Consider the following 27,669-nt stretch of genomic DNA (forward strand, 5'->3'; position numbering starts at 1 on the left):
TCGATCCGGACTACTCTCCCAGTCCCTGACCCTGAAAAAACATCCCCACAGCATAATGCTGCCACCACCATGCTTCATGGTGTCAGGTTTCCTCCAGAAGTGACCCTTCGCATTCAGGCCAAAGAGTCCTTTAAGAGCTTTGTGGGTTCTGTCTGGCCACTCTACCATAAAGTCCTGATTGGTAGAGTGCTACAGAGATAGTTGTCCTTTTGGAAGGTTCTATTTCCAAAGAGGAAGTCTGGAGCTCTGTCAGAGTGACCATTGGGTTCTTGGTCACCTCCCTGACCAAGGCCCTTCTCCCCCGATTGCTCAGTTTGGCCGGGCGGCCAGCTCTAGGAAGAGTATTGGTGGTTCCAAACTTCTTCCATTTAAGAATGATGGAGGCCACTGTGTTCTTGGGGACCTTCAATGCCGCAGACATTTTTTGGTACCCTTCCCTAGATCTGTGCCTTGACACAATCTTGTCGCCTCGCAGCCCTACAGACAATTCCTTCGACCTCATGGCTTGGTTTTCGCTCTGACCTGCACTGTCAACTGGGGACCTTATATAGACAGGTGTGCGCCTTTCCAAATCCTGTCCAATCAATTTAATTTACAACATGTGGACTCCAATGAAGTTGTAGAAACATCTCAAGGATGATCAATGGAAACAGGATGCACCTGAGATCAATGTTGAGTCTCATAGAAAAGGGTCTGAATACTTATGTAAATAAGGTATTTCTGTCTTTAACACATTTGCAAAAATATCTAAAAACCTGTTTTTGCTTTGTCATTATGGGGTATTTAATCAATTTTAGAATAAGTCTGTAACGTGACAAAATATGGAAGGGAAAGGGTCTGAATAGGTTCCGAATGCAGTGTATACATAGGGTGTCTATGTATGGAAAAATACACGGTTAAACATTTTGACCAATCCAATCTTAGAAAAGACAACTTTTGGCCGTCCAATTTTTTTGTTGTTCAGGGGGCCAGCCCCTCAGCATGGCCAGCCCCATTGAAGCTACAACCCATAGGAATCCCCACGTAGTTGACTACTTTAAAATGGCGGAAGCCCTCAATGGCACTGACCATGCTAAAAAGACCTTTTAGACACTAGAGTTGTCTATAATTCTCTATGAGCAATACACATCCCAGGATGGCAATGTACCTCCTTCAGCAGAGTGACTGCGACGGCGTCTCTTGTCCTTTCTCTTCTCCTCCTTTCTGTGGTGAGATTTGTCTTTCCTGGCCATTTGCTGGGGAGGCTTTATTGCCAGCGATTCATCCTCTTCTCCCCTGGAATTGGGAAGACTGTCTAGTGCCAACGACTCAACAAACAGGCTGCCCCTGTGCATAGCAGGGTCGCGTTCAGTTAGGACAAAAATGGGAGAAAATGTATTCAAAAGGGATAAGTTCAGTTTTTAAAGACGTTTTCTCCAGTATCTGGCCCTCCTGAACGTAACCCCAATTCCCACGGCTCTTTTTCCGTATCCCCTTTACCTGTCCTCTGTGGAGTCTTCCCGTATGTACGGGGAATTCCGGATTGTTATTTCCATTTTTTTATCCCGTAGTTCTCCTTCCTCCGGAGTGTTTCGTTTGGCTTCCCGATCATCCGTCTGTGGACCAGGGCACGGAACACACTGGACAAAACATGGGACAGGGACATTATAGTGTTCTAAAAAAAATGATACGTGGTACGGTAAACATAACAATGATTGATTGCACATAAGGTAAGATAATGATACAGTTTGAGGCACTAGTTCAAGGACAGATCTAGTCTGTGTAATACATTTAGATACACAATAATGTCAAAGTGAGAAACAGCATCCACTGATGGGGAGAGAAACAATTATGTCCTAAATCAACACCTTAGCCTATAATCAAGTGGAGATCAGAGCTGATCGGATATGTGTAAGCAATATGGCCAACCTTTCACCTAGTTTATCAGGGGGCAAAGTTGAGCCATTTCCACATTCCTTATCCCAATCTCTTCTCAGATCTCCCCAAGTGTATAGTTGGTACTAGGGCAGTGTTTTCCTCGAGTACCCCCAACAGTACACATTTTTGTTGTAGCCTATGACAAGCACACCTGAATCAACTAATCATCAAGTCCTCAATGAGTTGAATCAGGTGTGCTTGTCATAGGCTACAACAAAAATGTGTGCTGTTGGGGGGTACTCAAGGACACTGTAAGGGTGTATAGGGGCTAGTGGTCAGTTTGGGGCACAACAGCATTTCTCTTCTGTTTACATTTTTCTGGCTTTTGGGCTCTGTCCTCTCTTCCAGCTCCCTTCTGCGTTTCTTCTCTTGGAGAATTTCGTCGAGTGTTTTCACTTTCCAGGTGTCCTTTTCGTCCCCCATCAGCACCCGCTCGCCACCGCCTGCTACACAGAGACAGAGACCCCCAACACAGAGAGATTCAATGCAAGAGCATTGTGAGATATGTCATGTTAATGGCAACTGTGGTATTCATGTACAATGATTTAATTTCATACCTCTACAGTTCAACGCATGCGTTTCATGATTTGAGCCAAGGTGTAAATGCACACTATTTCGCAAGAGGGTTGTACGAATATGAATTTGATGGGTAATAATAGTACAAACGTTTAATGCACAGGATAAAAAAGGTTATATCGTATAGGGGTTGTATGGGAGAAGAGGGTCAAGTTGGTAGACTATAATTGCTGTTACCTGAGTAGCGCCTCGTATCTTATCCATAGCAGTAACGTCACACTTTCACTGGTAAAAAATAAACACAAAACACCAATCCAAAAATGATGGAAGTAAAAAGTCGAGGTGATATCAAGGGGGCGAGAGAAGTTAAGTTCAAGTCAAATCGAGAAATCTACAAACACACGATGCGTGAAATCTGTCTAACAGTAGCTAACCATAAACTCTGAATATATTACATATTACTGCCTAGGTAGTATGTTTACTTAGCTAACGTTAAGTCCGTTATCATAAATACACAAACTCTAAACGTTACGTAAGGTCAAATAGTTTGCAGTTAGCGTACAATAAACATCTAGTAAAATTACCGGTCTGACGTAAATTAATATGCTAACCGTCTTTCGTTATGAAACATCGGTAGGTGTACAGTTAACTAGCTATCAGCTAGGCGCATCCGTGCATGCTTCTTCTAACTAGCTAATGTTAGTCAGATGCTAACGTTTGCCAATAAGCATGCTAAAGTTTGCTAGCTAGCTCACGGACGCTCACATAGGCAATAAATGAACATTCCGGTGATACGTTTTGAGTTTAAGGGCACATTTTTATTGAATTTCGTCTCTTCTAAATATATCCGAAGTGTGTTAGCTTAAAGCTTTCGAATGATTCGCATTTTAACTTAAGTGATTTAACAAACCTGAAAAACGCTCCGCGCAATTTTGGAACTCCGGAAGATTCGTTGACTTCTGGGGTCATTAAATTACTTCCGGTTAATACTTCTTCGCTGCATTGAAAATAAGAGGACAACTTACTGCCATCACCTGGGCAGGAGTTGCAACTGTTTCTAGGTGCAAAACTACGGATACCAACGAACAAAAATTTCCAGACCTGATATAACACAAGAAAAATCACTTTTATTAACCCAGTTTATACTGTACATGATCTATTATTAAATCCATTAAACCTTACATTGTTTCACTTTAACAGCTCCCCAAAATATACAATTAGTAACCACAAACTCACATTACCAGCACCCCAAAATATACAATTAGGATCCTCATTGACAATTTCAAATGAAACACCCTTTTCAGTTATATGTATTAGCACTAGGCCTATTCAGTAGACCTATTTTGTTATATTATCATCCCTTAATCCTACACAATCATTTTACCTTCCATCTTCTGTTATACACAGATTGAGAGGTACATTAAAATGGGAATTTTGACATATTGCTAGACACATAAATTACAATGAGAAGTGGGAGATAAATCCCAGTGTAAAAGTACTATATCAAGTTCATATGGTAACCAACAAAATAATTGAGGCGAATAGATCAACATCAAATAAAATGTCCACAGGTTTATTATATATATATATTTAAGATAAATGCCTCTGTTTTAAAATAATACTTCACTTATAAAATACAACCCAAAAAACAGATTCTGAGAAAATTCTCAGAGAATAGGAGAAAAGCGTCTCTTGATGAGAATTAAACATGATGTAGTCTTTGATATACCCCATTGGTTAAACATTTTGAAGTTGACAATAAATACCTTAATCACAGTAGTCTTATCAACACTGTACCATGACTGAAAAGCACAGTCTGGTAAGATCATGAATACAGAGAAACGTGCAAAAAGTGGGACTAGTAAAATAATTAGAAGATTGAACAAAGCCAGTCTGCAAGTCAGAAACAACTAACTATAAACATTGATTGATTGAAATAGTCAGGGAACACAATTTGACATTCTAGTCAAATGCACACAAATTAGTGTCTACATTAGTAATGTACCAACATTGTCATCCAATGGCATGTGAGAACTTTCACAAATATTGTGTTGTTTAAACGCAGACTCAGCAATATGACATTGTCATACACAGCAGGGTGACTTCCTGCTTAGATAAGATTCAAAAATATATATATATATATATTTTAAACATTCCAATTTGTCAAAAGTTGAGACATGCCCATAATCGGGAAGTGCTAACATTGCCAGTGTTGGTAAATTATGACTTTCCTTTGTTGAACTTTTTGTTAGTCTGAGAAAAGTACCACACCATGACAAAACCAAGGCAATGCCAGTACTATTCACTCAAGCAAACAGACGTTTCCTTTTTATGTCAGCTTACCCTTACAAAATGTAATCAGTTTTGAATAGTTTCACTTTAGCCTATCCTACTGACCACATGTTTTCTATAGAAAAATGACAAAGATAACCTCCAGTTTTACTAAGCCAAAGCTCAATAGAGATGTTGAATCATTTCAATCTTTGTAGCTAGCTCTTTCAATCCATAGGACTGACAGTTTTTAATTAAAGTGGCAATTCCCTCCATATGGGATATACTGTTGTCAAATCAAACACACTTCTGAAAGGCCAGTGCAGGAAAAAATTGCCGATCTGAAACGATTGAATTCCAGCCACGGTCTGCTTCAGTCCTTCAGGTCTTCCACTAGATAGCCCAGCTACAAAGTCAAAATTGGCTATATCATAAAAATTTATGAAAACAAAGAAGTTTTTTGGTCTTAATTTAAGGTTCGGTTTACGCATAAGGTTAGGGTTAAAAATCAAATTTTAAGTAGATAGATTGTAGAAATAGGCAGGGTTTATGACTTTGTGGCGGTGGCAAATAGTGACGGCCGTCCTTGGGGCCAAAGTCCTTCTGGTTTTTGTTTCTCCCTGGTGCTTAATTGCTCAAAGTGTCATTGATTGGCTAAGGAAGTCACACACCTGGTTATGCAGATATAATTCAGTTCCAAGTTAAAAGGCAAGAATGAAAAACCAGCATAGAATACAGGCCTAGAGGACAAGAGTTGTACACACATGGTCGGCTCGCTTATTCTCTCCCTCTCTCTCTCTATTGTCAGGCAGCATTGAATAAATCAGTCTTTGGAGATTCCACAACAGAATCTATATAATTTAGCTTGTTTAATGCAAATATTAGATTACATCACCAAAATGGTAATATGGCTGAGAAGAAATGGTTAAAACTTATTTCGGGATCGGTGTCCCATCCACGGGACGGTTGAGCTAACGTAGGCTAATGCGGTTAGCATGAGGTTGTAAGTAACAAGAAACATTCCCAGGACGTAGACATATCTGATATTGGCACAATGCTTAAATTCTTGTTAATCTAACTGCACTGTCCAATTTACATGAACTATTACAGTGAAATAATACCATGCTATTGTTTGAGGAGAGTGCACAGTTTTGAACTTGAAAAGTTATTAACAAACAAATTAGGCACATTTGGGCAGTCTTGATATAACATTTTGAACAGAAATGCAATGGTTCTTTGGATCAGTCTAAATCTTTGCACATACACTGCCTCCATCTAGTGGCCAAAAACAAGTGCACCTGGGCTGGAATATCACATTATGGCCTTTCTCTTGCATTTCAAATATGGTACAAAAAAATACAAAATAACATTTTTTCCCCCTCTTCTTTGTATTACCTTTTACCAGATCTAATGTGTTATATTCTCCTACATTCCTTTTACAATTCCACAAACTTCAAAGTGTTTATTGTCAAATGGTATCAAGAATATGCATATCCTTGTTTCAGGGCCTGAGCTACAGGCAGTTAAGATTTGGTTAGTTCATTTCAGGCGATTATTGAAAAAAAGTGGCGGATCCTGAAGAGGTTGGTTGAGAGACTTTGGGGCGTTTCATAACCAGAACTACTAAAAATACATTCATTGTTGAACAAGAATGCAAAAACAACAAAGGAATGTACTCAAGACAAATAACAGTTTCATTAACAGTATGCTTAGCACTTGAAATAAAGTACATCAAGTCTCCCTTATTCAACTGACTCTTAGCAAATAACAAGGTTCAGTGTGGCACAGAAAGTAAGACAAGGGTGCGGAAAGCTACACAATGCCACATAAACCCAAATCAATCTCTCAACACCTAGCTATGACGAAACTTTCAGGTTCTGTTCAAGAACAAGAAAATGAAGAACCAACACAATAGTAACCTAAAGAAAGCTTTGCAAAAATAAAAATGGTTCCTAGCTGAATTTGTAAGAACTGCAGATGAGGATAGACCTCTGCAGACTGCACTCAAGGTTTTCAAATATTTCAGATTAAATTGCTGTGAGAAGTTCAGTGTCAACGGTGAGCTTTGGGAAAACAAATAAGGGTTACCCTCTCTACCTCATCTCCCACGAAGGTAAGACACCTTTGTGGTTAGGCTAATGCCTCAAATATTTGCCTTACACTTGTGACCAATTGGTATACAGCTGAGCTAAAGCCCTATTAGAATGAATGATGAATGCCTTGACTGTTCTGCATGTTGATGGACTTTCACCAATGATCAGGAGAATAAAGCTGTTTAGTCAACGACAATGTGTGCCCATAACCGAAAAATGCAAGACTCAATAAAACATTACAAAAATTATCATAAAGGCAAGTATGCAGAAAAAATAGACTTGCATTGAGCCGCTTCCACCCAATGAACATTGAGTGAAATCCTGAGTTTGCTCGTGTTTCAAAACCATATGAAATAATGAAACATTTCAGGTGAGGGAATGGAACAACAAAAGGAATTGACAGTGTAAAAGTGAAGTTCAAACACGCCAGAACCGAGTCAAACACTGGTCCGCATTCAGACCGCACACTAAGGCAAGTTCACAAAGGTATCATCAGAGTGAATCAAGGTGAGGCCGAATGAAAACAGCCTCTCGAATTGACAATTCCCACTGAGAGAAACCCCAGTGACAGATCCTTCCACTGTGCTATGATGACCGTTGACTTCTCCGATTCGTTGTAATGCTGGTGCAAGTCTGCATATCAGGTTCTACATGATCAAAGTTAAAAAGAACAGACCTCTTTGGTCTCTCCCCCTTTGGTCTCCTGGGGAGTGTATCGGTCCGATGCTTTGAGCTCGTGGTCCTGCAGAAGTGGTTTGTTGTGTTGGTCCTGAGCCTGGGCGTGGGCCAGGGCCTGTAATGTGTCTCTCTGAAACTGCTTGGCCTTGTTGTACAGCAGCACACCAACAAAAACCAGGGCCGTGCCGGCAGCGCTGAGCACCGTTATGTGGTTACTGAACACAATGATGCTCAGCCAGATAGACATGGCGTGCTTCACTGTGCTGGCAACACTGTGGAGGAAAGGGGAGGGTGTTAGATACTGCTGCAGGTTGCACTCATTTTTTTTGAATGTGACTACTGTCTGTCTATTTGACAGACTGCCTGTCTAAATGAAATGACTGTCAAGGATAATAGTAGTTAGCATTTTCCACCTGAAAGTGACTGGGGGGCTTCTCAATAGTTTCAAGTGGCTCTATCCTTATCTAATTTCCTTCATATGCACAGAGGTAAAAAAATAAAAATAATAAACAGATGGGAATGATGGCTAACTGAATTGAAAAGCCCCCCTGCCTGTGTGACTCCTACCTAAAGGTGACGGGAGAAATGCGTCCCATGAGGGCGTAGGCGGTGACACTCTGCAGGTGGAACAGGACCCCATCAAACAGCAGCAGCAGAACGATGTCTTGACTCCAGCTGAACGAACGCTCACTCTTCCCAATCACTGGAAGGTCCTGGAGGCACAAAGGAGCACAGGAGAACACCAAACTGAAACAGTCCCAAACCAAATACCAGGTCAAGTGGCTAACTTGGTATTTTCATTGTTTTTTATTTATTTATTTATTTATTAATTTTATCCCCCTTTCTCCCCAATTTTCGTGGTATCCAATCGCTAGTAATTACTATCTTGTCTCATCGCTACAACTCCCGTACGGGCTCGGGAGAGACGAAGGTCGAAAGCCATGCGTCCTCCGAAGCACAACCCAACCAAGCCGCACTGCTTCTTTAACACAGCGCGCCTCCAACCCGGAAGCCAGCCGCACCAATGTGTCGGAGGAAACACCGTGCACCTGGCCCCCTTGGTTAGCGCACACTGCGCCCGGCCCGCCACAGGAGTCGCTGGAGCGCGATGAGACAAGGATATCCCTACCGGCCAAACCCTCCCTAACCCGGACGACGCTTGCCCAATTGTGCGTCGCCCCACGGACCTCCCGCTCGCGGCCGACTGCGACAGAGCCTGGGCACGAACCCAGAGACTCTGGTGGCGCAGCTAGCACTGCGATGCAGTGCCCTAGACCACTGCGCCACCTGGGAGGCCCCGGTATTTTCATTGTTAACCAACTTAAAACTTAAACAGCATTTTCATTGTTTTTAAAGCAACCGTTTTACAACATAAACAGGTATTAGGCTATAGTCATTATGATGGTAATAGTATTTTATATCATTTGTATCTGACATCAGTAGCTTTAGCTGCACAACACAGTACTGCATTCAAAACAAATGGAGACCGGTACACACTAGGCTACACGATATACTCCAGGTCATGAAGCTCAATTATTAGGCCACAGTCTGGGAACTGCTTGTCAACAATAGTGGCCTCCTGTCATTACACCAGAGCACTGTGCGCAGGGTGCACTCCAATTACAATGACGCCAGCCTGCTGGACACATATACTTTTCTAATATACAAGGGATGACATTTATGCACTATTAACAGCATATTAGTTATTTTGCTATTATTATATACTAAGAAATATAGACATTCATTTTCAGTTACTGTAACAAATACTCTGTTCAACCAGAATGTTCAGAGCACTCATTAACTGTCAATCATAAATGTGTAATACCAAATGGTAATATATTCAATAGTACAGTAATATACGTGACTGACCATGAGGAAGACCCAGGCAGGTATTAGCATAATGACTGCAGCTGCACTGGTGTAGAACTGCAGTTCTGTAGGGCTAATCAGGACACAGGAACAAGTATTTTATTCAGTACAGACACCGGTAAACACTTCACATACTATAATCTACCGTCAACAGTTCAACATTAAATTCCTCAAATTCTTTCCACATCTGTTAACAATACACTGTGATTTGTGTTTATTTTGTATTCCTAGGATACAATAGGAATTATTATCCAGTACAGGATATAAAACTGGGCCTAATACATTCATTTAGTTCTGTATATTATAAACTAGGAAGTACTAAAAACAACTTACCTGAATTTGTAGGTGTCTCCACTTAGTAGCTTCTTTGAAAAAACATTCTGTAAACTGATAGAGGGAATATTAAGAGAACCATGAGAATGTGTGGTGGTGTCACATTGCCCTGAAAAGACGAAGCTGTGAAATGTGAGAAATGTCATAAAAATGGGTACTATTGTGTTACTGTGTGTGAATACCAGTCCATGATGTTGGTGGAGAGGGCTGCAGAGAAGCCCAGCATATTAAAACTGATCTCTGTTGCAGTGCAGAGGGCCAGGCCAGCCATGACAGGAAAAAGGGACAGGTTCACCCACATCCCTACAGTAGTGTGTGTGCGTGCGCGCACACACACACACACACAAACACACACAGACACACACAGACACACACAGACACACACGTCAGCTATCTGCACAAGACCTAAACCTAAAGTATTGGTAGAGTGACATTTTTGTTGTTGTTTTGGCTCTGTACTCCAGCACCTTGGATTTGAAATGATACGATGGCTATGGAGGTTAAAGTGCAGACTGTCTGATTTAATTTGATGGTATTTTCATTCAGATCAGGTGAACCGTTCAGAAATCACAGCACTTTTTGTACATTTTAGGGGACCAAAGATATTGGGACAAATTCACTAAAAACAGATTATTTTGTGCCCAATAGAAATTGATGGTAAATATTATTTTGTGTCATTGGAGTCACATTCTATTCTTATTTACAATAAAAGTATCTAAACACTTCTACATTAATGTGGATGCTACCATGATTACGGATAATCCTGAATGAATCGTGAATAAATACGAGTGAGAAGGTTAGATGCACAAATATCTTACCCCCCAAAAATGCTAACCCCCCCTGTTATTGTAATGGTGAGAGGTTAGCATGTCTTGGCGGTATGATGTTTGTGTGTAACTTTCTCACTGATTATTCACGATTCATTCAGGATTATCCGTCATCATAGTAACATCCACATTAATGTAGAAGTGTTCAGAAACATATTCTATTCTTATTTACAATAAAAGTGACTCCAAAATGACACAATACAATATTTACCAATAATTTATATTGGGCACAAAATAATCTGAAACACAATTGAAAGACACAGCAAATGCATCCAACAAATTTGTAGTTACAACCTTGATGTAGTCATTGCCTGCTATGAATATGGGACCAAATACTTACTTTTTACTAGGCATAAGTGAATTTGTCCCAATACTTTTGGTGCCCTAAAATGTGAATACAGTGTGCATGTACCTGTGTATTCCCCTAGGATCAGCCTAGACATGATGACAGTGAAGATGGGCGCGGAGCTCTTCACCGTCTCAGCAAAGGAGACAGCCACATTCTTCAGGCTCACCAGTCCCAGCACCACACTAGTGAACCTGCAGAACAGGATAGGTTAGTAGCATTCAGACCAGAAGACAATCCCACACCACAACCACTCCTAACCTATGCTACACAGACTATCCCTTTTCCAGATTGTCAAACTGTTTACCTGTAATGATAGATGAGCTGAGATTGAGTTGCAGCATCGCACTTCCCTAAAATGTAACTGTTTAGAGGCCATTTAAAAAAGGCCCACGTCAGAGGAAGTTGAAGCACCTATTTCGAGTAATTCCTGTCCTAGAGCGGACATTCTCGTTTCGGTTCCACATCAAAGACTGATGCTGGTAGCAGAGAAATAACAAATAGGGCACTAAACAGACAGCTGTCAGCATGCTAAGCTAACAGTCAGCTAATGAAAGTTATAGTATGTGAGCACCATTTCAGTTAAGACAAGCATACTGTAAAGGAGTCAGCATGCTTCCTAGCCGAAACAGTTCGGTAGCGTTTGAGCATATATTATGATAATGTTTTTGTTCATTTGGATTTTGTGTTTTTTTTTTTTAGGTTGTTCAGGAACACAATATTTTTATGGAGTTTGACTGGTACTAATATATATATATATATATATATATATATATATATATATATATATATATATATATATATATATATATATATATATATATATATATATATATATATATATATATATATATATATATATATATATATATATATATACACACACACACACATACACACACACACACACGTGGCCAAAAGTTGAGAATGACACAAATATTAATTTCCACAAAGTTTGATGCTTCAGTGTCTTTAGATATTTTTGTCAGATGTTACTATGGAATACTGAAGTATAATTACAAGCATTTCATAAGTGTCAAAGGCTTTTATTGACAATTACATGAAGTTGATGCAAAGAGTCAATATTTGCAGTGTTGACCTTTCTTTTTCAAGACCTCTGCAAACCGCCCTGGCATGCTGTCAATTAACTTCTGTGCCACATCCTGACTGATGGCAGCCCATTCTTGCATAATCAATGCTTGGAGTTTGTCAGAATTTGTGGGTTGTTTATTTGTCCATCTGCCTCTTGAGGATTGACCACAAGTTCTCATTGGGATTAAGGTCTGGGGAGTTTCCTGGACATGGACCCAAAATATCCATGTTTTGTTCCCCGAGCCACTTAGTTTTCACTTTTGCCTTATGGCAAGGTGCTCCATCATGCTGGAAAAGGCATTGTTCATCACCAAACTGTTCCTGGATGGTTGGGAGAAGTTGCTCTCGGAGGATGTGTTGGTACCATTTTTTATTCATGGATGTTCTTAGGCAAAATTGTGAGTGAGCCCCTGTACCTTTTTCAGAATATCAGTCTGTCCCTGATGTTTTTACTGGAGAAAAGTGGCTTCTTTGCTGCCCTTCTTGACATCAGGCCATCCTCCAAAAGTCTTCGCCTCACTGTGCGTGCAGATGCACTCACTGCCTGCTGCCATTCCTGAGCAAGCTCTGTACTGGTGGTGCCCTGATCCCGCAGCTGAATCAACTTGAGGAGACGGCACTTGACACTTGCTGGACCTGACGCTTGCTGGACTTTCTTGGGCGCCCTGAAGCCTTCTTCACAACAATTGAACCGCTCTCCTTGAAGTTCTTGATGATCCGATAAATGGTTGATTTAGGTGCAATCTTCCTGGCAGCAATATCCTTGCCTATGAAGCCCTTTTTGTGCAAAGCAATGATGACGGCACATGTTTCCTTGCAGGTAACCATGGTTGACAGAGGAAGAACAATGATTCCAAACACCACACTCCTTTTGAAGCTTCCAGTCTGTTAATCGAACTCAATCAGCATGACAGAGTGATCTCCAGCCTTGTCCTCATCAACACTCACACCTGTGTTAACGAGAGAATCACTGACATGATGTCAGCTGGTCCTTTTGTGGCAGGGCTGAAATGTAGTGGAAATATTTTTTGGGGATTCAGTTAATTTGCATGGCAAAGAGGGACTTTGCAATTAATTGCAATTCATCTGATCACTCTTCATAACATTCTGGAGTATATGCAAATTGCCATCATACAAACTGAGGCAGCAGACTTTGTGAAAATTAATATTTGAGTCATTCTCAAAACTTTTGGCCACGACTGTATGTATATATATATATTCTTTTTCTTCAGTTCCTCCTGCAGCTATGGAAACCTGCCTGGTGGTCTATATGCTGGTGGTCTAGGTGCTACCTTGTCCCGGACCTGCTGTTTCGACCATCTCTCTCCCAGGACCTGCTGTCTCGACCTCGGAGTTGCTTGACTATGAAAAACTGACATTTACTCTGGAGGTGTTGATTGGTTGTCTCTATAACCACTGTGGTTATTATTTGAGCCTGCTAGTCATCTATGAACATTTGAACGTCTTGAGGAATGATCTGGCTTTAAATGGCCATGTACTCTTATAATCTCTACCTGGCACAGCCAGAAGAGATCTGGCCACCCTTCGGAGCCTGGTTCCTCTCTAGGTTTCTTCCTAGATTCCTGCCTTTCTAGGGAGATTTTCCTAGCCACTGTGCTTCTGCATTTGCATTGCTTGCGGTTTTAGGCTGGGTATCTGTATATTACTTTGTGACAACTGCAGAGTGATGCTGAGACTCAGCACTTTAGAATGCATGTCAAACAAAAGTTTGTTACCGTTATTCTGTTTTGATTTTATTGATTGATTGACAACATAAACATTGATAAATTAACATTAGCCATGATGGAAATAAAGACTAGTCATGTAAGTATTAGTCATCCAACTTAAAAAGAAACAAACCAACCAAATAACTTCAACTATGCAGCTGAAAGTAGAGTGATAACAGTGCAGACCCACCTCATGAGCCCCACAAACAGCATGATCATGAGGAAGTTGGGGGGGTACTCAGTCCTGGACTTGTGCTGGTATAGGCAGCAAGGCACATACATCTTCAGAAAGCCTATGATGGTGGTGGAGACCATTTGAACAGCGCCTACAAATCAATTCAAACCAATAAACTATTGGACAACAACATGTACGAATTGAGCCCTCTACCCCTGAGGCCCTTAGTACCATGAATAAAATCAACCAATTGAGTCAAACCATCTATTGTTTGGAGTATTGAACCTCTGAAATTGAGTGTGTGTCTGTGTGTGCACATGTTCCTTACCCAGCATGCTGGGTTCCCCCTCCAGCAGAGACAGGATGTACTTGTTGAGGAACAGTGTGCAGAAGCTGAAGAAGTACCACAGGCCCAGGTAGACCAGCGACTTAGAGTTCCACACCCCCGAGTCTGCCTCGATCACAGTGGTCTCTGTGATGGTGATCTTCAGCACGTGTTCCCCCGGCATGCTCTCGCTGCGTGCCAGCACCACACGCTCCTGCCTGCTCCGGAACGGCGAGAGAAACCACCACAGGGAATGTCTTCCAGCCCGACTGTTGGAAGCCATGACACACGGTGCCCGAGGATCTACCAACCGGGAACCAGCAGGCACAAACACAAGAGAGGAGGGGCAGGGGACTGGTGGAGAGGGCCGGTCAGTCTGTGTGTCCGTCTATTGGCATGTTCAGCATGCCTGTAGAACTGGTGGTCTATGTAACACAGTTAAAACACAAGTTAAAACACAAGGACTGTAGTTGACAGTCTTCTATAGCATAGGGGTTCTTAAACGTTTTGGGTCCGGGAACCCTTTTGTGATAGCAAATTCATCGGGGACCTCCTCATAATCAGAAAATAACTAGAGTGGGATAAAAATAGCATACAAGGATTTTTACTATATCTTCTGCAAGGCATGGCCAGACAAACCAAGTTTCAGGCCGTGGGAAATAAACATTTTAAAGATTTGCCTCTTGGTATCTGAGAGAACATTTTGCAGTTTTAAAGCACATTTCCTGTAATTCTACACATTTTGAACTTTAAAAGGTCAAATGCAGACTTTTTCATTTCAATATCAAATAATTTCTGGGTAACATTTAAGTGCCTTACTGTGATTGTTTTCAATTGAAATGGTAAAAAGAAACAAAATGATTTTTAGCAAAGGGCAATTTCTTTTCTTTTTCTTTTTTCTTTTTTAAAATTTTTATCCAATTTTCTCCCCAACTTTCGTGGTATCCAATCGTGGTATACTACCTTGTCTCCTCGCTACAACTCCCGTACGGGCTCGGGAGAGACGAAGGTCGAAAGCCATGCGTCCTCCGAAGCACAACCCAACCAGCCGTACTGCTTCTTAACACAGCGCGCCTACAACCCGGAAGCCAGCCGCACCAATGTGTCGGAGGAAACACCGTGTACCTGGCCCCCTTGGTTGGCGCGCACTGCGCCCGGCCCGCCACAGGAGTCGCTGGAGCGCGATGAGACAAGGATATCCCTACCGGCCAAACCCTCCCTACCCCGGACGACGCTATGCCAATTGTGCGTCGCCCCACGGACATCCCGGTCGCGGCCGGCTGCGACAGAGCCTGGGCGCGAACCCAGAGACTCTGGCGGCGCAGTTAGCACTGCGATGCAGTGCCCTAGACCACTGCGCCACCCGGGAGGCCCAAAGGGCAATTTCTTAAGCAATAATTTAGCTAGGGGTGGTCTACGTGTGGAAGGGAAAACTGAAAATGTGCTGTTATTGGCAGAGGTTTGGAATAGGGATACAAATTTTGGTAAATGTAGCTGCCGACCCTCATTAACTGGTTAACAAACATTTAAATTTGTTCCAAATAGTAAAGTGATGTCACCAACTGAAAATACTATGCGCACAAACATTTAATGGACATTTTTCATTATAGAGCTATTTTGCATACCATGAGACTTTCATGTCTTCATCACAGGAAAAGATCAACGGTTGACATTTAAAAGCTTACAAACAGGGTTGTCAAACTACACTGCTCAAAAAAATAAAGGGAACACTTAAACAACACAATGTAACTCCAAGTCAATCACACTTCTGTGAAATCAAACTGTCCACTTAGGAAGCAACACCGATTGACAATAAATGTCACATGCTGTTGTGCAAATGGAATAGACAACAGGTGGAAATTATAGGCAATTAGCAAGACACCCCCAATATAGGAGTGGTTCTGCAGGTGGTGACCACAGACCACTTCTCAGTTCCTATGCTTCCTGGCTGATGTTTTGGTCACTTTTGAATGCTGGCGGTGCTTTCACTCTAGTGGTAGCATGAGACGGAGTCTACAACCCACACAAGTGGCTCAGGTAGTGCAGCTCATCCAGGATAGCACATCAATACAAGCTGTGGCAAGAAGGTTTGCTGTGTCTGTCAGCGTAGTGTCCAGAGCATGGAGGCGCTACCAGGAGACAGGCCAGTACATCAGGAGACGTGGAGGAGGCCGTAGGAGGGCAACAACCCAGCAGCAGGACCGCTACCTCCGCCTTTGTGCAAGGAGGAGCACTGCCAGAGCCCTGCAAAATGACCTCCAGCAGGCCACAAATGTGCATGTATCTGCTCAAAAGGTCAGAAACAGACTACATGAGGGTGGTATGAGGGCCCGACGTCCACAGGTGGGGGTTGTGCTTACAGCCCAACACCGTGCAGGACGTTTGGCATTTGCCAGAGAACACCAAGATTGGCAAATTCGCCACTGGCGCCCTGTGCTCTTCACAGATGAAAGCAGGTTCACACTGAGCACATGTGACAGACGTGACAGAGTCTGGAGCCGCCGTGGAGAACGTTCTGCTGCCTGCAACATCCTCCAGCATGACCGTTTTGGCGGTGGGTCAGTCATGGTGTGGGGTGGCATTTCTTTGGGGGGCTGCATAGCCCTCCATGTGCTCGCCAGAGGTAGCCTGACTGCCATTAGGTACCGAGATGAGGTTGGCCCTGGGTTCCTCCTAATGCAATACAATGCTAGACCTCATGTTGCTGGAGTGTGTCAGCAGTTCCTGCAAGAGGAAGGCATTGATGCTATGGACTGGCCCGCCCGTTCCCCAGACCTGAATCCAATTGAGCACATCTGGGACATCATGTCTCGCTCCATCCACCAACGCCACGTTGCACCACAGACTGTCCAGGAGTTGGCGGATGCTTTAGTCCAGGTCTGGGAGGAGATCCCTCCACCTTATCAGGAGCATGCCCAGGCGTTGTAGGGATGTCATACAAGCACGTGGAGGCCACACACACTACTGAGCCTCATTTTGACTTGTTTTAAGGACATTACATCAAAGTTGGATCAGCCTGTAGTGTGGTTTTCCACTTTAATTTTGAGTGTGACTCCAAATCCAGACCTCCATGGGTTGATAAATTTGATTTCCATTGATAATTTTTGTATGATTTTGTTGTCAGCACTTTCAACTATGTAAAGAAAAAAGTATTTAATAAGAATATTTAATTCATTCAGATCTAGGATGTGTTATTTTAGTGTTCCCTTTATTTTTTTGAGCAGTGTATTTTATAATCCCCCCCACAATTTTTACATTTGTCATTTAATATTAACGTGAATTATCTAAAAAAGCATAAACTATGTTTTTTTCTTCATATTTGCATATGTTGTAGTTTAGACCCTATTTTACATAATCTGAGGTTATGTTGTGCCCGCCAGGTTATGTTGTGCCCGCCATTGGTTGAGACGCAACATGCTCTTAAACAAAGAGTGGGTGTTCTTGTAAAAAAAGCCCACAAAAGGGACCACGCACCCTTGGGTGTGGGTGAAGGAGAACAGATAACCACAAAGTCCCACATTCCAGGCCAGATTTACAGAACAAACAAACTGCTCTTCCTTTCGCCTTTTACGACTGAGTGGCCCTGAGTGTGCAAAGCTGTGTGCAAAGCTGTCATCAAGGCAAAGGGTGGCTACTTTGAAGAATCTAAAATATATTTTTACTTGTTTAACACTTTTTTGGTTACTACATGATTCCATATGTGTTATTACATAGTTTTGATGTCCACTATTATTCTACAATGGGGCCTCCCACTCTTTCTATTCTGGTTCAAGACAGTTTGCGCTGTTCTGTGAAGGGAGTAGTACACAGCATTGTACGAGAACTTCAGTTTCTTGTCAATTTCTCGCATGGAATAGCCTTCATTTCTCAGAACAAGAATAGACTGACTAGTTTCAGAAGAAAGTTATTTGTTTCTGGCCATTTTGAGCCTGTTATCAAACCCACAAATGCTGATGCTCCAGATACTCAACTAGTCTAAAGATTGCCAGTTGTATTGCTTCTTTAAATCAGAACAACAGACTTTAACTGTGCTAACATAACTGAAAAAGGGTTTTCTAATGACAATTATCCTTTTAAAATTATAAACTTGGATTAGCTAACAACTTGGCATTAGAACACAGGAATGATGGTTGCTGATAATGGGCCTCTGTACGCCTAATGTAGATATTTCATGAAAAGATCTGTCGTTTCCGGCTACAATAGTCATTTACAATAAATATTAACAAGGTCTACACTGTATTTCAGATCAATTTGATGTTATTTTAATGTACAAAAATGTAGCTTTTCTTTCAAAAACAAGGACATTTCTAAGTGACCCCAAACTTTTGAACGGTAGTGTAAATACGCTCAGTCTTGATCAAACTACTGTTTTTGCATAATTTCAGTGTGGAACCTGTTAATGCCGATTCCAATTCTAAATGCCACTTACAGTTCGCAGTTAGTTACCTCAGCCACAAAGTCATAAACCCTGCCTGTTTCTACAAATTTGCTTTGAAAAAAATCTGATTTTAAACCTAACCCCTAACCTTAACCACACTATTAACCTTTTGCCTTTCCTTAAATTAATACCAAAAAGCAAATGATTTTTTTCATACAATTTTGACAATTTTGACTTTGTGGCAAGTAGTGACAACCACAAAATTATGCAATTATTTGAAAACTGCAGCTCATTGTTGGAACACATTTTCCCTACTGTCAACCAGTCCATTTAGAATTTGTGATTAAACTGTCATCATTTGGCAAGGAATGTAGCTTGTGTATCTTATCAGTTAGATACGTTTTATGGGCATTTATTTCAGTAGCACGTGTGTGTAGAGGGAGCGGTAGGAACGCAATTGAGTGAGTGAGACACAGAGGGGAAAGGGTGAACTGTGTGATGCTTGGCTTTGCTTATTGTATATTGTGTCCCAGAAGTAGAGGTCGACCGATTAATCGGAATGGCCGATTAATTAGTGCCGATTTCAAGTTATCATAACAATCGGAAATCGGTATTTTTGTACACCGAATAGGCCGAAAACATAAATATATATATGTTTTTTACACCTTTATTTAACTAGGCAAGTCAGTTAAGAACACATTCTTATTTTCAATGATGGCCTAGGAACGGTGGGTTAACTGCCTCGTTCAGGGGCAGAACGACAGATTTTTACCTTGTCCTCTCGGGAGATTCAATCTTGCAACCTTACAGTTAACTAGTCCAACGCTCTAACCCCCTGATTACATTGCACTCCACGAGGAGCCTGCCTGTAACACAAATACAGTAGAAGCCAAGGTAAGTTGCTAGCTAGCATTAAACTTATCTTGTAAAAAACAATCAATCAATCATAATCACTAGTTAAACTAGTAATGTCATCAACCATGTGTAGTTATCTAGAGTGTCCTGCGTTGCATTTAATCGATGCGGTGCGTATCGTTGCTCTAATGTGTACCTAACCATAAACATCAATGCCTTTCTTAAAATCATTACACAGAAGTATATATTTTTTAAACCTGCATATTTAGCTAAAAGAAATCCAGGTTAGCAGGAAATATTAACCAGGTGAAATTGTCTCACTTCTCTTGCGTTCATTGCACGCAGAGTCAGTGTATATGCAACAGTTTGGGCCGCCTAATTTGCCAGAATTTTACGTAATTATGACATAACATTGAAGGTTGTGCAATGTAACAGGAATATTTAGACTTATGGATGCCACCAGTTAGATAAAATACGGAACAGTTCCGTATTTCACTGAAAGAATAAACGTCTTGTTTTCGAGATGATAGTTTCCGGATTCGACCATATTAATGACGTACGGCTCATATTTCTGTGTGTTATTATGTTATAAATAAGTCTATGATTTGATAGAGCAGTCTGACTGAGCGGTGGTAGGCAGCAGCAGGCTCGTGAGCATTCATTCAAACAGCACTTTCCTGCGTTTTGCCAGAAGCTCTTTGCTGTGCTTCAAGCCTATCAACTCCCGAGATTAGGCTGGTGTAACCGATGTGAAATGGCTAGCTAGTTAGCGGGGTGCGCGCTAATAGCATTTCAAACGTCACTCGGTCTGATACTTGAGTAGTTATTCCCCTCGAAGCAGCGTTACCCATGCAAAGCTAGGGTGGCTGTTGTCGTTGTGTTCCTGGTTCGAGCCCAGGTAGGAGCGAGGAGGGGATGGAAGCTATACTGTTACACTGGCAATACTAAAGTGCCTATAAGAACATCCAGTAGTCAAAGGTTAATGAAATACAAGTGGTAGAGAGAGAAATAGTCCTATAATTCCTATAATAACTACAACCTAAAACTTCTTACCTGGGAATATTGAAGACTCAACTTGTTAGGGATAGGAGGCAGTATTTTCACTTTGGATGAATAGTGTGCCCAGAGTGAACTGCCTCCTACTCTGTCCCAGATGCTAATATATACATATTATTATTCGTATTGGATAGAAAACACTCTGAAGTTTCTAAAACTGTTTGAATGATGTCTGTGAGTTTAACAGAACTCATATTGCAGGCAAAAACCTGAGAAAAAATCCAAACAGGAAGAGAGAATTCTGAGGCTGATGGATTTTCAACTCATCGCCTATCAAAATCCCAGTGGGATATGGATCTGTTTGCACTTCCTACGCCTTCCACTAGATGTCAACAGTCTGTAGAACGTTGAATGGAGCTTCTACTGTGATGTTGAGCCGGATGGGAACTGTTTGAGTCAGTGGTCTGGCAGAGTGCCAAGTCCTGGTCACGCGCATTCCACATGATATTGACTTGCGTTCCATTACTTCTATGGACACAAAGGAATTCTCCGGTTGGAACGTTATTGAATATTTATGATAACAACATCCTAAAGATTGATTCTATACTTAGTTTGACAAGTTTATTCGACCTGTAATATAACTTTTTGAAGTCTTCGTCAGACGTTCGCCTGGACCTGCACGAGCGTTTTGGATATGCGTACTAAACGTGCTAACAAAAGTTGCTACTTGGACATAAGTAATGGACATTATCGAAAAAAAAATGTTTTTATTGTGGAACTAGGATTCCCGGGAGTGCATTCTGATGAAGATCATCAAAAAGTAAGGGAATATTTATCATGTAATTTCGTATTTCTGTTGACTCCAACATGGCGGAGAAATGTTGTTTCTATCTGAACACCGTCTCAGATTATTGCATGGTTTGCTTTTTCCGTAAAGGTTTTTTGAAATCTGACACAGAGGTTGCATTAAGAACAAGTGTATCTTTAATTCTATGTAAAACATGTATCTTTCATCAAAGTTTATGATGACTATTTCTGTTATTTGATGTGGCTCTCTGCAATTTCTCCAGATATTTTGGAGGCATTTCCGAACATGGCGCCAATGTAAACTGAGATTTCTGGATATAAATATGCACATTATCGAACAAAACATACATGTGAGTGATTAAGTGATTAATTTTATCTCTATTTCTGCTTTTTGTGACTCCTATCTTTGGCTGGGAAAATGACTGTGTTTTTTGGACTTGGCAGTGATCTAACATAATCATATGTTGTGTTTTCGCTGTAAAGCATTTTTTAAATCAGACACGATGCGTAGATTAACAAGATGATTATCTTTCATTTGCTGTATTGGACTTGTTAATGTGTGAAAGTTACATATTTCTAAAAAATATATTTTTGAATTTCAGCTCTGCCTTTTAAGCGGAATGTTGTCAGGGGTTCCGCTAGCGGAACGTGTGTCCTAGAAAGGTTAAAAGGAACCACCAGCTTTCATATGTTCTCATGTTCTGAGCAAGGAACTTAAACGTTAGCTTTCTTACATGGCACATATTGCACTTTTACTTTCTTCTCCAACACTTTGTTTTTGCATTATTTAAACCAAATTGAACATGTTTCATTATTTATTTGAGGCTAAATTAATTTAATTAATGTATTATATTAAGTTAAAATAAGTGTTCATTCAGTATTGTTGTAATTGTCATTATTACAACAACAAAAAAATAAAAAAATGGCCGATTAATCGGTACGGGCTTTTTTTGGGTCCTCCAATAATCGGTATCGGCGGTGAAAAATAATAAATCGGTCGACCTCTACCCAGAAGACAGACAGAGATAGGCAGTTACCTGTGCCAATTAGCTATCTAGCATACTCCGAACACCTGCGTGTAAGTTAACTAGGGAGGAAGTGAAGTTCGTCAACTGGAGGCACACAGTTTATGGATCTGTGCAAAACTGCTACAGTAAGTGTATATTTTTTAAATTGTGTAAACAACAATTCCGACACTGTGATTTAACGCTTAGAATATTTATATATTCCTTAATTCCATTCGTTTACTTTTAGGTTGTGTGTATTGCTAGATATTACTGCAATGTTGGAGCTATAAACACAAGCATTTCGCTAGACCCGCAATAACATCTGCTAAACATGTGTATGTGACAAATAAAATAAAAAATCTAAACATATGATGATATGCACATATGCCCCTTTCATGTCGGCGCAAAATAATATTTCCAATTTAAAAATATACACTTACTGCAGCAGTTTTTCACAGATCCATACACTATGTGCATCCAGTTGTCCACTCCACGAACGACACTTCCATCCCACATACAAAACAATTGGGAACCCTGAAAAATAAAGGTCAAATCATGATGTCATTGATCTCCAGGTTGGAAAGTCAGAGCTCTAGAAAGAGGCCTGCGTTTTGGAATTGGAATTCCAAGTTGGATGACTGTTCAAATCGTTTTTTCATTGTTTTTTTCCGAGTTCCCAGTTGTTTTGAACGCATTAAAGTCAGAGATTTCCGAGTTCCATTTGTTCTGAGCACGGCATAACACACAAGTGTTGGGAGCACAATAGATATCTAATTAGCACAGGCCTACATCTTCAATCTGTCTTCCGTAAACAAGCGCTGTAACGTGGCGATACAACCATGTGGGAACACCAACCATACCTAACAAGATGTGTAGTAATTTACTTTTTGTTTTGGGAAAATTATTTCTCGCTGATATGAAAGATATGTTCTAGGGATGCACGATATATCGGTAAGCATATATATCGGTAAGCATATTTTAGCATATTGCTAAAAATGCCAACGTCGGCATTGGCCCGATGTCTAGTTTAACGCCGATGTGCAAAACTGATGTCAAAGTTGACATGCATACCTATATAACGTAGATAGATGACGTAATGACGCCATGAAAAATACAGCGCTACACAGAACAAAAGCAGAAAAATACTAAGCATACACTTCCAACAACTAAACAAGTTCAAGTCGAGCAGTCATTTAAAAGAGTAAGAAAATTTCAGCGAGACAACTCAAAGGCGAAATCCAATAATGCTAAGATAATGGAATTCATTGCCATTGACAATCAACCGTTCTCTGTCGTGGATGATGTTGGCTTTCGCCGACTGGTCGAGCACCTCGAGCCCCGGTACACCCTACCAAGTAGGCGCTATTTATCAGATGTTGCCCTACTGGAGTAACACAGTATTGTTGAAACGCACATCCAGTCACTGCTATTAGCTTCACAACTGACATTTGGACCAGCGATGTCAGCCCCATGATCATGCGGAGTCTGACAGCACAGTGGGTCGACGAGGATTTCGTACTGAGGAAAGCCGTATTGCACGCTCAAGAATGTGCTGGTTCTCATACTGCTGCTGCCATTTCAATGGCATTTGAGAACAAGTTTGAAACTTGAAAACATGAACACACTCCTAGCTCCATTCAAACAACTGACTCAAGAAAAAAGCTCATCAACTGTATCTGCAGCAGACGTGACACCCTCTGTCATGGCATTGAAACGCCTGCTCAACAAAACTGCCGACACAGGCCGCGGGGTTAAAACTTGCAAATGTATTCTACAAGGGGCTGTGAACAAGCGATTTGGTGGCATTCTCTCTGAGCCTCTTCACTGTGTCACCACCATACTCGATGCTAGGTACAAGGACCGCTACTTCAATACCGACAAGAAACAGGGTTTATGTGAAATGTTACAGACGCAGCTGGACAAGATGGAAACGGACAGTAACATTGCGTTCCGAGGAAGAAAGGCCACGGACAGACAGAGCTGATTTATTTAACGATGCAAGTCAGTTAAGAACAAAATATTATTTACAATGACGGCCTACCCCGGCCAACGCTAGGCCAATTGTGATGAAATCCCGGTTGAGACTGAACAAATGAACAACGAAACAGCGCAGCAAGTAAGTGAAAGAAATAGGTTTTGACTATGTTTTACTGGTAATGGGGAAATACGTCAATGCCAACAAAATAACTTTTTGGTCAGTGTGTGTGTTTTCAACTATTTAACTGTACTATAATGCAGATAAAATTATAAATATTGGTTATCGGTATCGGCTTTTTTTGGCAAGGAAAATATCGGTATTGGCCAAAAATGTCAAAAATGAGCATCCCTAATACGTTCCTTATGTTTCCAAAAGAGTAGCACAAGCGATGCGTGTAAATGTTTAGAGCAAGCGTCAGGGATCTTAACAAAACTCCCCTGGTCAGAAGATACTATTGTCAATAGGTGCTAAAGTTGTTAGTGTCTATGAATGGCGTAGTTTACACGGAGCCAATTGTGGGCGAATGTGATGACTGTAAACCCTACATATGTAGAAGGGTTTTGAGAACCCAGGGTTACATAAATTGTAGAGTAATAATATTACACTCTAAACTTATTCCACAGATCCCTTGACCAACATTTTAAAATGTGTTGTTGGTACTAATATTCGTAAAAAAAAATGAATTGTAAACTCAGCAAAAAAGAAACGTCCTTTTTTCAGGACCCTGTCTTTCAAAGATAATCCGTAAAAATCAAAATAACTTCACAGATCTTCATTGTAAAGGGTTTAAACACTTTCCCATGCTTGTTCAATGAACCATAAACAATTTATGAACATGCACTTGTGGAACGGTCGTTAAGACACTATCAGCTTACAAACGGTAGGCAATTAAGATCACAGTTATGAAAACTTAGGACACTAAAGAGGCCTTTCTACTGACTCTGAAAAACACCAAAAGAAAGATGCCCCGGGTCCCCGCTCATCTGCGTGAACGTGCCTTAGGCATGCTGCAAGGAGGCATGAGGACTGCAGATGTGGCCGGGCAATAAATTGCAATGTCCGTACTGTGAGACGCCTAAGACAGAGCTACAGGGATACAGGACGGATACCTGATCGTCCTCGCAGTGGAAGACCACGTGTAACAACACCTGCACAGGATCGGTACATCCGAACATCACACCTGCGGGACAGGTACAGGATGGCAACAACAACTGCCGAGAGTTATACCAGGAACGAACAATCATTCCATCAGTGCTCAGACTGTCCACAATAGGCTGAGAGAGGCTGGACTAAGGGCTTGTATTCCTGTTGTAAGGCAGGTCCTCACCAGACATCACCGGCAACAATGTTGCCTATGGGCACAAACCCACCGTCGCTGGACCAGACAAGTGTGGCAAAAAAGTGCTCTCCACTGACGAGTCGCTGTTTTGTCTCACCGGGGGTGGTGGTCGGATTCGTGTTTATCGTCAAAAGAATGAGCGTTACACCGAGCCCTGTACTCTGGAGCGGGATCGATTTGGAGGTGGAGGGTCCGTCATGGTCTGTGGCAGTGTGTCACAGCATCATCGGACTGAGCTTGTTGTCATTGCAGGCAATCTCAACGCTGTATGTTACAGGGAAGACATCCTCCTCCCTCATGTGGTACCCTTCCTGCAGGCTCATCCTGCCATGACCCTCCAGCATGACAATGCCACCAGCCATACTGCTCGTTCTGTGCGTGATTTCCTGCAAGACAGGAATGTCAGTGTTCTGCCATGGCCAGCGAAGAGCCCAGATCTCAATCCCATTGAGCACGTCTGGGACCTGTTGGATCGGAGGGTGAGGGATAGGGCCATTCCCCCCAGAAATGTCCGGGAACTTGCAGCTGCCTTGGTGGAAGAGTGGGGTTACATCTCACAGCAAGAACTGGCAAATCTGGTGAAGTCCATGAGGAGGAGATGCACTGCAGTACTTAATGCAGCTGGTGGCCACACCAGATACTGACTGGTACTTTTGATTTTGACCCCCCCTTTGTTCAGGGACACACATTATTCAATTTCTGTTAGTCACATATCTGTGGAACTTGTTCAGTTTATGTCTCAGTTGAATCTTGCTATGTTAATACAAATATTTACACGTTAAGTTTGCTGAAAATAAACACAGGTGACAGTGAGAAGATATTTCTTTTTTTGCTGAGTTTATATATTGTTTTATCTGGAAGCGGACCCCATGCAGTACCTCCGTGGACCCATAGCTGTGGGAAGTAAGCACCCACTGAAAAATGAGAATAAATAGATAAAATAATCAATTTAAGTAGCGCACTGGGCCTTTAATAGTCCTGTTTAAGCAACCGACATAGCAGTCTGCAGCGCCAGCGCGGGTAAAAAGATTTGTCCAGGCCTCCCACCCGTTGACAAAACTTACTCAGCACCTCCCACCACAACATCCGCAGCGAAAGAAATCGCAGCACCCCCCACCCCCAAAACTACTTCCTGCAGCTATGCACGGACCCCACTTTGAGAACCACTGTTCTGAGGCATCTAGTTACTCAACCCATGCATGGAAAATAGCCTTCATTAGTGACTTGCTTGTAGTTAAACAATGATACACTAGATATTACAGGCAATACTGCCGGGCACATGTTTCTTACAGTGCACGAATGTAATAAGTCAGATCCACATAGCGATTAAAATGCAGGAGTGGTGCAAAGGTCGGTGTAGTTAAAGTAGCCTGGATCTTCATTTATATAGAAACCACAAATAAATACGTACAAGCCAGTTTACATTGGCAGGTTACATATGAATACATAAAGCAGAAATATTATAAATATTCCTAATGCTGCCTCTGACATCCTCGCTCATCACGTTTTCGCTCATTTTACACAAACAAGACCAAAAGCTAGCTAAAACGGCATAGTTGGCTGGCAAGTATCTGACGTTAGCTAACTAGTTTACTATTTTACAAATTAGCTAGTTACCGTTACTGTAACATTAATTGAGAGGCAAAATTCACCAGCTGATTAGCTATAAGTTAGTCATTTAGCTAGCTAAAAGTGAATGTGCTTGTGTCTCAAATAGCCTACTCGTAAAAAATCTAATTTATTGAATGAATGAACGCGCTGTTCATTGGTAAAATATATATTTATATTTCAAGGTTATTAAACTCAGCTTGTAGATGCAGTAAATGTTGGAATTATCTTACCAAGTGGTGCCGCCTAGTTAACGTTAGTTATGCAATTCCGATTTCTGGTATACGAGTTCCAAACAGTCGCTAGCATAAGGACACCACGGTTATCACTAGTTACCACAGCCACAAAGTCAAAATTGCTATTGTAAAAATGTATAAAAACAAAAATAAGCTTTTTGGTCCTAATTTAAGGTTATGGTCGGGCATTGGGTTAACAGTGTGGTTAGGTTACAAAACTGATTTTAAGATGATATTATTGTTTTTTTTAAATAGGCGGGGTCTATGCATTTGTCGCTGTAGTAACAAATGACGAC

General features: G+C 41.4%; 2 protein-coding genes across 19 annotated transcripts in view; both read right to left on the reverse strand.

Annotated features, from left to right (window-relative positions):
* The window catches only part of LOC129829946 (cyclin-dependent kinase 11B-like), a 30,531-nt gene extending 27,111 nt beyond the window's left edge, over positions 1-3,420 (reverse strand). For 3 of the 14 annotated variants that reach the window (XM_055891991.1, XM_055891990.1, XM_055891989.1), the window contains exons 1-5: positions 3,344-3,420; positions 2,671-2,718; positions 2,230-2,363; positions 1,480-1,619; positions 1,148-1,275 (exon numbers count right to left, since the gene is read on the reverse strand). In XM_055891991.1, the coding sequence (XP_055747966.1) occupies positions 1,148-1,275; positions 1,480-1,619; positions 2,230-2,340 (379 nt within the window). In that variant the 5' untranslated portion in view covers positions 2,341-2,363; positions 2,671-2,718; positions 3,344-3,420. Of the gene's footprint in view, positions 1-1,147; positions 1,327-1,479; positions 1,620-2,229; positions 2,364-2,670; positions 2,719-3,343 lie in introns of all 14 variants that reach the window. The other 11 variants (XM_055891986.1, XM_055891988.1, XM_055891980.1 and 8 more) reach the window with 7 other exon arrangements.
* A 120-nt stretch (positions 3,421-3,540) lies between these two features.
* LOC129829947 (solute carrier family 35 member E2A-like) lies at positions 3,541-27,608 on the reverse strand. 5 transcript variants are annotated; one of them, XM_055892000.1, is made up of 11 exons: positions 27,371-27,608; positions 22,653-22,746; positions 19,320-19,413; positions 14,173-14,594; positions 13,860-13,995; positions 10,917-11,044; positions 9,860-9,980; positions 9,678-9,731; positions 9,345-9,417; positions 8,043-8,188; positions 3,541-7,747 (listed from the first exon to the last, which is right to left on the reverse strand). In XM_055892000.1, the coding sequence occupies exons 4-11, from the start codon at positions 14,450-14,452 to the stop codon at positions 7,459-7,461; spliced, it is 1,227 nt and encodes a 408-aa protein (XP_055747975.1). In that variant the 5' UTR covers positions 14,453-14,594; positions 19,320-19,413; positions 22,653-22,746; positions 27,371-27,608; the 3' UTR covers positions 3,541-7,458. The 5 variants fall into 5 exon arrangements, with proteins under 5 accessions (XP_055747975.1, XP_055747976.1, XP_055747973.1 ...); XM_055892001.1 differs by lacking the exon at positions 22,653-22,746; XM_055891998.1 differs by lacking the exon at positions 19,320-19,413.
* Positions 27,609-27,669: the final 61 nt, after the last annotated feature.

Source organism: Salvelinus fontinalis, chromosome 31 (assembly GCF_029448725.1).
Source record: "Salvelinus fontinalis isolate EN_2023a chromosome 31, ASM2944872v1, whole genome shotgun sequence".
In the NCBI taxonomy this organism is placed as follows: domain Eukaryota; kingdom Metazoa; phylum Chordata; class Actinopteri; order Salmoniformes; family Salmonidae; genus Salvelinus; species Salvelinus fontinalis.